At 41.4% G+C, this 9,723-nt stretch overlaps 1 protein-coding gene across 1 annotated transcript; it reads right to left on the bottom strand.

The window, feature by feature from the left end:
* Window positions 1-5,179: 5,179 nt before the first annotated feature.
* On the bottom strand, window positions 5,180-5,833 carry LOC147867391 (small ribosomal subunit protein uS9). The gene has a single exon (XM_087315171.1). The coding sequence runs from the start codon at window positions 5,763-5,765 to the stop codon at window positions 5,328-5,330; it is 438 nt and encodes a 145-aa protein (XP_087171297.1). The 5' UTR covers window positions 5,766-5,833; the 3' UTR covers window positions 5,180-5,327.
* Window positions 5,834-9,723: the final 3,890 nt, after the last annotated feature.

Genomic DNA, 9,723 nt, shown 5'->3' with positions numbered 1-9,723 from the left:
ATCTTTTGAAGCAGGGGAGTATGTTATGTACACATCACGTTGGTGAGGGTAGGTCACCAATATTTACATTAGTGAAGGGTATGTTCACTAATGTTAAAAAGGAGACTAATGATTGGATAGAAAGAATGATAGGTGCATGCACTATCATGATTTGGACAACAAATGAATGGAGAGCCTTTTAAAAAGGCACATCTATTCAAGGGGCCTAGGAAAAGGTATAAATATGAGGCTTAGTTACCCTCATAATCAGATTACGTTGGAAGGATGTTGTCTTAGACACCGGTGGTGCGGGCTAGGCTTTCGTCTCGACGATCGTGTTTATCTCTTCCAAGGTATCAGTCATCCTAATATCCGGTGGTATGGGACGTCGGTGGTAGGTTGGCTATGTCTAGATCATAGCTCGGGGGTGCTCGGGTGGAACGGGTTCTTCTATCCAATCTATTTTCCTTCTTTTACTTTACTTTCTTCTATTGATTAGTAATAGACTCTTAACAGGGGTCAGGTGGAATGATGCACCCGAATCAACCACCCATGTCAATTCATCGCCGACAAGATTCGGCTCGCTTTGCTCATTGATGAATAACAAATCCTCTTCATTTGAGGTGATTGTTGAGGTGTTCTTGCCATCCAGAATCTTCTTAGGTTGAGCACCATCAGATCCCCCTTTGTCTTTATGATAGTGTCGGCAATTCTTTTGGAAGTGCCCCGGCTTTCCACAATAAAAGCACGTGGGCCTCCTCCTTGTCTTCGACCTAGTTCCCGATTTCTCCCGGTTCTAGGGACTTCTATTCCGGCCCTTTCCCATATTTATGTCACCTTCCATGACTAAGGCCTTTGGGTCAGAGATTGCCTCTCTGTCCTTCCGACAAGCTTCCTCATTGAGCAAGCTCAACTTCACCTTCTCTAGGGACGAGTGTTTCCCAGCTCCCCGAAAAGGATCCCAACAGTAGCAATGTTAGTACCTCGTTAACTAACAATACTTCTAGAGAGGTGGTCTGATTTATTGGAAGGCGTTCAAATGCTCTTCCATGCTCGAGCCATCTTGATACTAGAGTCTCACGATCTTCCTAAAGATTGAGACCCTATTAACGGCATTCTTGTTCTCGAACATAATGCCAATCTTCTCCCAGAGGACGTCCGCGTTGTTCTCTTTGTTGAAGTTGTTGTATAGACGCATGTCTATAAAACACCTTATGTATGTGGTCGCCTTCAGATGCATGACTTCCCAAGTCAATGCATCGATCTTATCTGGCTTGGTCTTGCCGTATTGCACCGGCAACCATACTTCTTTACACGCCAACATATCCCACATCTTCGACTTCCCCACTCAATAGTTGGAGCCGATTAGCTTGAACATTCGGCCAAATGATTCTTCCATTTTCTTTCTCTTGAAGGTAAAGAACCTTCGATCTAATACCAGTTTGATAGAAAAATGGGTCTCGGCCACAACTGAGATTCAGGCACAAGATGGAAAAACTGATTGTTGGACACACTTAGGGGAGAGACAAAATGACACTGGATGTTAACAAGGAAGCCCTAAGTGGGAAAAACCACAAGAGCCCACCGACTCCAAAGTGTTTCACTATGAGAAGGGGAAATACAAGGAGACTTGCATGCAGCGACCTCGAGCTCGTCTTCTTCGCCTGATGGTGGCGACATTAGAGATGCAACAGCACTCTCTCTCTCTACCATAGTTAGTTACAACAACAACGTGAACATCACACACTTAATGGTTTGCCCTAGTTATATTTATATTGATATAACTTTAGGCCTATTTACAAATATAGCCTCTCGAAGGCATATCAGAGCATATTTACAGATATGTGCTCTTCCAGATTCATCTCCGAATCCATCTGATCCAGTGTAGCGCTCTTGCCATCCGAAGGGATATATTTCCCAACAGACTGTACATTATGATTTCCTAAACCTTGAATCCTTTGAGTATCATGCTCCCATCTTTCAACATGACTATTATAAGTGAGTCATTAGTGAAGTCCTTTATGTCAAATCTTGCATTCCAAGGGGTATTCTTTGCATTCCAAAAGCATCGCCGTAGAAGACGTGGATTAATCTCATAGATCACATTCGTAATCTTATTTTCTCAATTTTTCTTCATATGTTTTACGATATATGCATTTTGTTGTGAGAGAGTACAATCTTCCCTAAGAAAGCATTCCGTACCTTTGAGGTACACCCAACTATTTTCAAGTATGATCCTTCACTTTGTATCATCTGTAACCTTATTTTTACAAAAGAAATTGTATGCTTTACGATAGGCATTTTGTTGTGAGATAGTACAACCTTCCCTTAGAAAGCATTGTGTACCTTTGAGGTACACCCAACTATTCTCAAGTATGATCCTTTGCTTTATATCATCTGTCATTGTATATACAATAAGCTCTTCTCTCGAACAACCAAACATCATGTTTCCTAACTCATTGTGCCCCCATGTTCAGCGTATTAAAGAATTCACCAATGACCTTTTCGAGGAATGTGGATGTTTCCATTATCTCCTCTTTAATCCCATGAATTATAGTGTTCTTTTATCTTCATTCATATTCTTTTATTTCTTGGACATCTATGCTTTCTACTTTCTTCTCTTGATTCATCATATGCATAATAGATAAGTGAGATACCATATCCCACCACATACATCGGCTCATGACTTTGTTGTGCATACCTTTTTCATCTCACTTACATCTTGCCTCATTGTGTCCATTGTTACTTATTTTAATGCTTCTTTTAACTCAATCTTGTTTAGGCATTCATTTGATTCTAATGAAGGTCTCTTACATTCTCAAGTCTCATCTTAAAGTTTTGTAACCATTTCCTTTAGACCTTTCTCAATAACAATTTGTAGTTTAGCAATCTCCTCCATTAGTGTCTTAATCTCTTCACCTTGCTTGTTTATGGTTTTTTTAAGCGAAATCAAGTGACTCATACACATTTTCTCCATTGTGGCTGAATTTGTTGCATTAATATCAAGAATTGTTGGTGATTTGGGATCATACTCCCAAGACTTTGTAGTCGCCTTACAAGTGTTTGTTATTGTACGAGACGTTTACCTCTGAGACCTATTAGCTTTAGTTGATTACAAATTTGATCTTCCAATATCATATTGTAGATATTATTGTGAGATTCTATTCAAGCCATAACTTGTCAAAACCAGACCTCATATGAGTAAATAATGGCTGAAGTAAACTTGTAGAAGACAAAACCCAAAGAGAGATTTTATTATTATGTTTGACATCAAATCTAACCAATGAGACCAAAAAATCTAACATTGTCACACAGTACATGAAATGTGAGTGCTCTATGACACAAAGAAATTCATGCAAGGATTACATTTCATCAAAGAGGTGTGATCGGATGGGTAGCTGAATGTGATCAAAGGCAAAGCATTGTATCAAAGTGTGCTACTCAAAACTCCAAAATAGTTTAGGTCCAAAAGTGCATAGACAATTAGTCTCATCACTTGTCCCAAATGCACATCTCAAACCAATGTGTCCACGCCTATGCCAAAAAGAGAGGCATAGGAATGAAAGAGATAGCACCCACTTGAGCACAACATTCATTAGTCATGAGAAAGGAGAGAAACCTTTAGTATACTTTTGTTTGAGATATTCTTGAAAATTAAATAGAACCCCAACTTTTAGCCTTCACAAACACATTTTGCATTAAAGATTTCAATATATTAGAGGCCCATCTTAGTTACAAAGAACTAATAAATTAAACTATAAGGGAACCCTTCATTGCACATCTCTTCATCTTCAAGGTTCCATTTACTTCATTTTAATCTCAACATAACATTATACTTTTATACTTTTTTTCAAAATTAGTAGCTGCATGCATCGATTTACTTCTACATCAGTACATGGGTCACAAGGTTCACTAATATGATGTTTTACTAAAGCAAATGGGTCACAACAAGCTCGTAGCATAAGGGATTAAGCCATATTTGAACATTTGGACTATTTTAGTAACCTCAATCACAATGTATCTACTTCATGTTCACTGGTGATTTACAGATAGTTCTATGAGTTCTTATTATTGATACATTTTTTGGCATTTAGAGACCATTACAACAAAACATCTTGATTGCAACTCGAATAACAAACAATTTGTTTCCTATTGTATAATATATATTTTTTAGGAGATGCATTGAGATTCTAACTTTCTCGACATTGCCTCCATTAAACTTCTCCGCCTCACAGTAGATTTAATCTTATCTATTAAGCTTCTTTCGTGATGGCAATTCCGACCCACGAGTTCAGATGCGACAATGAGATCATTTGTCGCACTTTTAGAGAAGAAATCATCTAAATCAACAAACTACACCGAAATTGGCCCACATTAGGGCCAATCACATGTCTTACTCCTCTGGAGATAACAAGAAGTAACAATTCCAACTGGTATAAAAGACAACTGAATACAAAAGCAAAGAGCTAATGGTCATCACTGAATAAGAAACCAAAGGGACTTACTAGTGCTCATCAAAACCACCCAGAACAGCCATGCCCAAGATCAGTCAGTATCTTATCTCAAGAAGAGATATGTCTCAGAAATAAGCTTCAGAAATGAACACACAAAATACTAAACCTGAGCTTCCAAAAGCATGGTAGAGCAAAGCAATTACAAAAGCTATAGAAAGAACAGGAGAGAAAGGTGTGCGTGGTCTGAAAACCAAATCCTTAGCTAAAAATCAGGAACGCATAAGTACCGAGGTGCTTAAGAATCATATAAGACTATAAAATTAGATAAAGACAAGTATGCGCAGTTCAGAAGTTGAGAGCCTCTGGGTACATAGTGATACACACAACTTCCAAATAACAGAAGAGCTGAATTTGGAGGTTCCCACTTGACAAATACGAATAAAAAAAGAAAAAACTTGAGCAGATTGCGAAGGAAAACAAACGAGATATTGGGAAGAGCTTCGCAGTGTATTGCACCCAAAAATGACACATCCGAAGTAAATAAAACCGTTAGGGAGAGGATAGATCCCATGCATGGAATATATATATATATATATATATATATATATATATATAGTACCAGAAAGAAAACATCTGAGTGATACGTCAATTCAACAAACAAAGACAACGTAGAGATGGATAATTCAAGAATAGATTACAAGAGCTAAGCATGTAGATAGATGAATAGTTATAGATTTAACCATTAGTTAGTTACTCAAAACATTTCATTTCATTGACAAACTGAATAAGGAGGAAGGAAACAACTAAGACAAAAAAAGTACGGTTCCATGGCAATGAGGAAAATAGAACACAGAGGACAAAGCAAAGCATCTCTTCTCTCTTTCTTCCATCCCCCTAACGATAAGACTTCTGGAAACGAGCACGAGCACCTCTACCACCGAACTTCTTGGGTTCACAGCGACGAGGATCAGCCACAAGTAGCGTCCGATCATACCTGACAAGGATGTCACGGATCTCCTTCTTTGACTGCTCATCTACGTACTTCTGGTAGAAGGAAACAAGGGCCTTTGCGATGGCCTGTCGGATGGCATAGATCTGAGAGGTATGGCCTCCTCCACGGACACGGATACGGATATCGACACCAGCGAAGCGATGGCGACCCAGGAGAAGGACAGGTTCGTAGGCTTTGTAGCGAAGGATCTCCGGTTCCACGAGCTCGATGGGGCATCCGTTGATCTTGATCAGGCCTCGGCCTCGCTTGCAGTGAGCCACTGCCACCGCTGTCTTCTTGCGCCCGAAACACTGAACTGACTCTGTGGTAGTCGCCGCCATAGCCAGAACAGAATAATGAGAGCCGCTTCAGAGAACCCTAAAACCCGCTGGTAACAGTCAAGACACAGAAAAAGACTCTGTGTTGTTCCTTTCTGTAACGACGACGACGACGATGACGACTAAACTAAACCCTAACAATATGCTTTTATGTCCCGTTTCACATTACATACATTGTTACACATACACATACAATACATTATACAATACATAAACGTAAAAATATTGGCCCCAGTCTCATACAAAGGATGATGAACGACTCCTCCTCCTCCTCCTCCTCCTCCTCCTCCTCCTCTTGCATCTCCATCCAACTCAAATCCCTCACTCAACTCATACATTCATACATACATATTTGCATATGTCATTCCAAACCAAACACTCGGGAACACGAAGTTCTCTCAACGGTGTATCACTTGTGATGAGAAACCCCACCTACCTTCCTTCCTTTCTTCTTTCCTTCATGTACAAGATTGCGGCCATAATATGAATACGTTCCCGTATAGCTATCGAGAAATGGTGTGATTTGCATACATTGCATCATACTTTGAACCATGTCGCCACCATTGAAGTGGGTCCATGTTTTGTTTTAGTAGAAGGTGTATAAGGAAAGGAAGTGTCTATATTGCAATATTCTTTATCACACAACATGGAAGGAGGTGTACCAACCAATTGTTGAATATTGAGCGAATATAGATCTTGAAGACGTCTAGAAAAGTCATTGCTTTCATCCATGGTTTAATTCTGTAAAGAATCGGGTGTGATTCTGTGTAGTGGAAAGTGCGTGTGTGTATGATAGAGAGAGAGACACACACATAGATAGACAAAAAACACGAAAAATATATTAACAAGAATGAAGAACAACCAATTGTTACAAAAAAGAGGCGAAAGATGTTTATGTAGTCCTATTGTCTCTATATTCTCTCACTACAACCACCTCTTGGGAAGGAGGTGGAGACTTAACTACCTAGTAACTATGTATCATAGGACTTAACTTCTATGACACATTAGTTATGATACAAAGTGGTGGGATACTTGGCTATTCCTAAGTTGTGTTCCCACACTAGAGAAGTTGAGTTTGATTCTTAACACGCCCCTTCAAGCTCAACTTCCAATGCACGATCTAGAATTGTCACATCAACTCTCTTTGTGCGACCCCCCAGTGAAATAGCTTGACAAATTTTTCGCTCAAGCGCTCAAAGGAGTCAAACTCTCCTTGATCATGCTAAGAACCAATTAGCGACTTGGTCCTCCAGCAACAAACTAAATTCAACAATCTTCGACACCTCAATGTTGACTCCAACTAGTCTTTGCGAGACATGGTTTGCTTGCCATGTTGCGAGAAACTTGTGGATGTGTGCCTCAACATCCGACTCATCATTATATTTGGGATATGGGTACAACATTGTTTCCTCTTCGTCAACCCGTGAATTGTCGGACTCACTCCTTCGGATGTTCGGCTCACTCTGTTGACTGTCCAACAGTGCTTGTGTTGCGGCCGACGGTGTTTGTGTCGAGGTCTCAGATATGGTCGGCGGTGTTCGTACCGAGCAATATCAAGAAGTCTCCTCCGTCAAATTTCTTCACAAACACGTAGTGACCGGCTTGAGTTTTGTTGTACCCTTGGTCGGTCATGAAGGAGTCGAACTTCCGATACCATTGCCGGGGAGCTTGCTTCAATCCGTATAAGCTCTTCTTCAGCTGGCACACCAGGTGCTCCTTCCCTTTCTTCTCAAATCCTTCCGGTTGATGCATGTAGATATCTTCTTTGAGGTTCCCATGGAGGAATGTCGTTCTTCACGTCCAGTTGCTCTACCTCGAGATCCATGCTTGCCATTATGTCCAATACCATCCGGATGGATGTCATCTTTACTACCAGGGCAAAGATCTCATCGAAGTCCACTCCTTTCTTCTGCTGGAAGCCCTTCACCACGATCTGGGCTTTGTACCTTGGTGGATTTCCAGCGTCTCCCAGTTTCAGCTTGTACACCCACTTATTCCGAAGAGCTCTCTTCCCTTTCAACAACTCTGTCAGTTCATACGTGTGGTTCTCATGCAAGGAATCCATCTCGTCTTGCATGGCACTCAACCACTTGCGGTTGTGGGCGTCTCTCTTTGCTTCTTCGAAGCTTTCTGGCTCCCCCTCATCGGTTAGCAACACGTGCTCTGCATCTGGAAATCTTCGGGGGGCTCTTCTCTCCCAAAGAGGATATCTCTGTCCCTGGTTTTTGACTACCGGTTCCTCCGTCTGTTCCGAATTCGAATCCGATTCGGGATCTTGTTCGGTTCCAGTGTCTTCTTCTTCTTCTTCTTCTTCTTCGGTCGGTTTGGTTTTCTGACCGTATCTGGCTGGTTCGTCAAGTGTCATCCGGTTATCGGCTAACATCCGGTTTTCAACCGGGTAGGTCCTTGTGTCCTCATGCCGGTTTTCATTGGATGATCCGGAGTTGATAATCTTCTTCTCCGACTCCCAGTCGGCAATGGTCCAGTCTTCCATGAAGACTATGTCCTGACTCCGGAACACCTTCTTGTCAACCAGATCCCACACCCGATAACCGAACTCATCATTGCCATATCCAAGGAATATGCATGGCTTGGACTTCGGATCTAGCTTTGCTCTCTTGTCCTTTGCAACATGCATATATGCGAGACACCCGAACACCTTCAGATGCCGATAAGATACATCTTTACCGGTCCATACTTTCTGAGGTGAGTCTCCTCCCAAGGGTACTAAGGGTGATCTATTTATCACATAGGTCGTCGTCGTTAGTGCCTCAGCCCAAAACGTCTTGGGTAACTTGGCATGTGCTAGCATGCTTCAGACTCTCTCCATTATGGTCTGGTTCATCCTTTCAGCCAGCTCGTTCAATTCCGATGTCTTCGGCACCGTAAATTCGAGCCGGATTCCCTTCGATCAACAGTACTCCTCGAACTGCCTCCGGTATTCTCCTCCGTTATTTGCTCGAACTGCCTTCAGCTTCCGGCCGGTTTCTCTTTCCACTCTCGCATGGAGCTCCTTGAAGACGGATAGCACTTGATCCTTCATCTTCAATGGTGAGACCCACAGCTTCCGGCTGTGGTCATCTATGAACGTCACGAAGTACTATGATCCGGCATATGAATTCGTGTCCACTTGACACACATTGGTATGCACCAGGTCCAATGGTGCATTCCATCTCATTGGTGGTCTTGACAAGAAGGAGGTTCGGTTTTGCTTGCCGGCTAGGCAATCGGTGTTACGAAGGCACTACGGCTCTTCTGTGTACGCAGTGGATCGTGATGTGCTAGATCGTTCAATGCTCAAGATAGAAAGGGGAAGGGGAAGGAAGCTTACCTCTGCACAGTCCAAAAAACTTCTACTTCATTACACGCATAGCTCCACTCGCTCTCGTCTATTTTCTGTTTTTCGGTTCTTGCTCACTCTGCACTACTCTCTCTCTCTTACTCTTCTACTTCTACACTTACTACTTACTACTTACTTTTTACCTAAGTTATAAGTGACTTATATATGCAACTAAATAGCTGTCAGTAGCTAAATAGTTGTTTCACCTTTATATCCACTAGTAGCTAATTAGCTAATAGCTACTATAGCTTATTTCTCAATAAGCATCACATACCTTTGTTGAGCTTGCTTCTCAACACTCCCCCTCAAGCTCAACTTATCCTTTCTTGAGGTCATCTTCAATCTTCTTTTCTTCATGCTTTTTAGCTACCATGCCGATGGTTATAACTCCCATCATGTCTCTAAACTGTGTATATTTTTCCATGCTCAATTCCTTTGTAAGAATATTAGCCACTTGCTGATTTGTACTTACATATAGCAGATCCACTTCTCCATCAATCACTTTTTCTCTAACAAAGTGATAATGCACTTCAATGTGCTTTGTTCTTGCATGGAACACTGGATTTTTTGCGAGCTGAATGCTGCTCATGTTGTCACACCAAATTGTGACAACACCATCTA

Source organism: Azolla caroliniana, unplaced genomic scaffold (genome assembly GCF_043228905.1).
Source record: "Azolla caroliniana isolate FFs.n. ecotype wild unplaced genomic scaffold, voAzoCaro1.0.p SCAF_2, whole genome shotgun sequence".
Classification (NCBI taxonomy): domain Eukaryota; kingdom Viridiplantae; phylum Streptophyta; class Polypodiopsida; order Salviniales; family Salviniaceae; genus Azolla; species Azolla caroliniana.
Note: the sequence above shows the minus strand (reverse complement) of the source record. Positions and strands in the feature narration are given on the sequence as shown.

Bases quoted from the DNA above. Each gene is read 5' to 3' on its own strand.
- LOC147867391 (XM_087315171.1), bottom strand. From the start codon at position 5,765: ATGGCGGCGACTACCACAGAGTCAGTTCAGTGTTTCGGGCGCAAGAAG.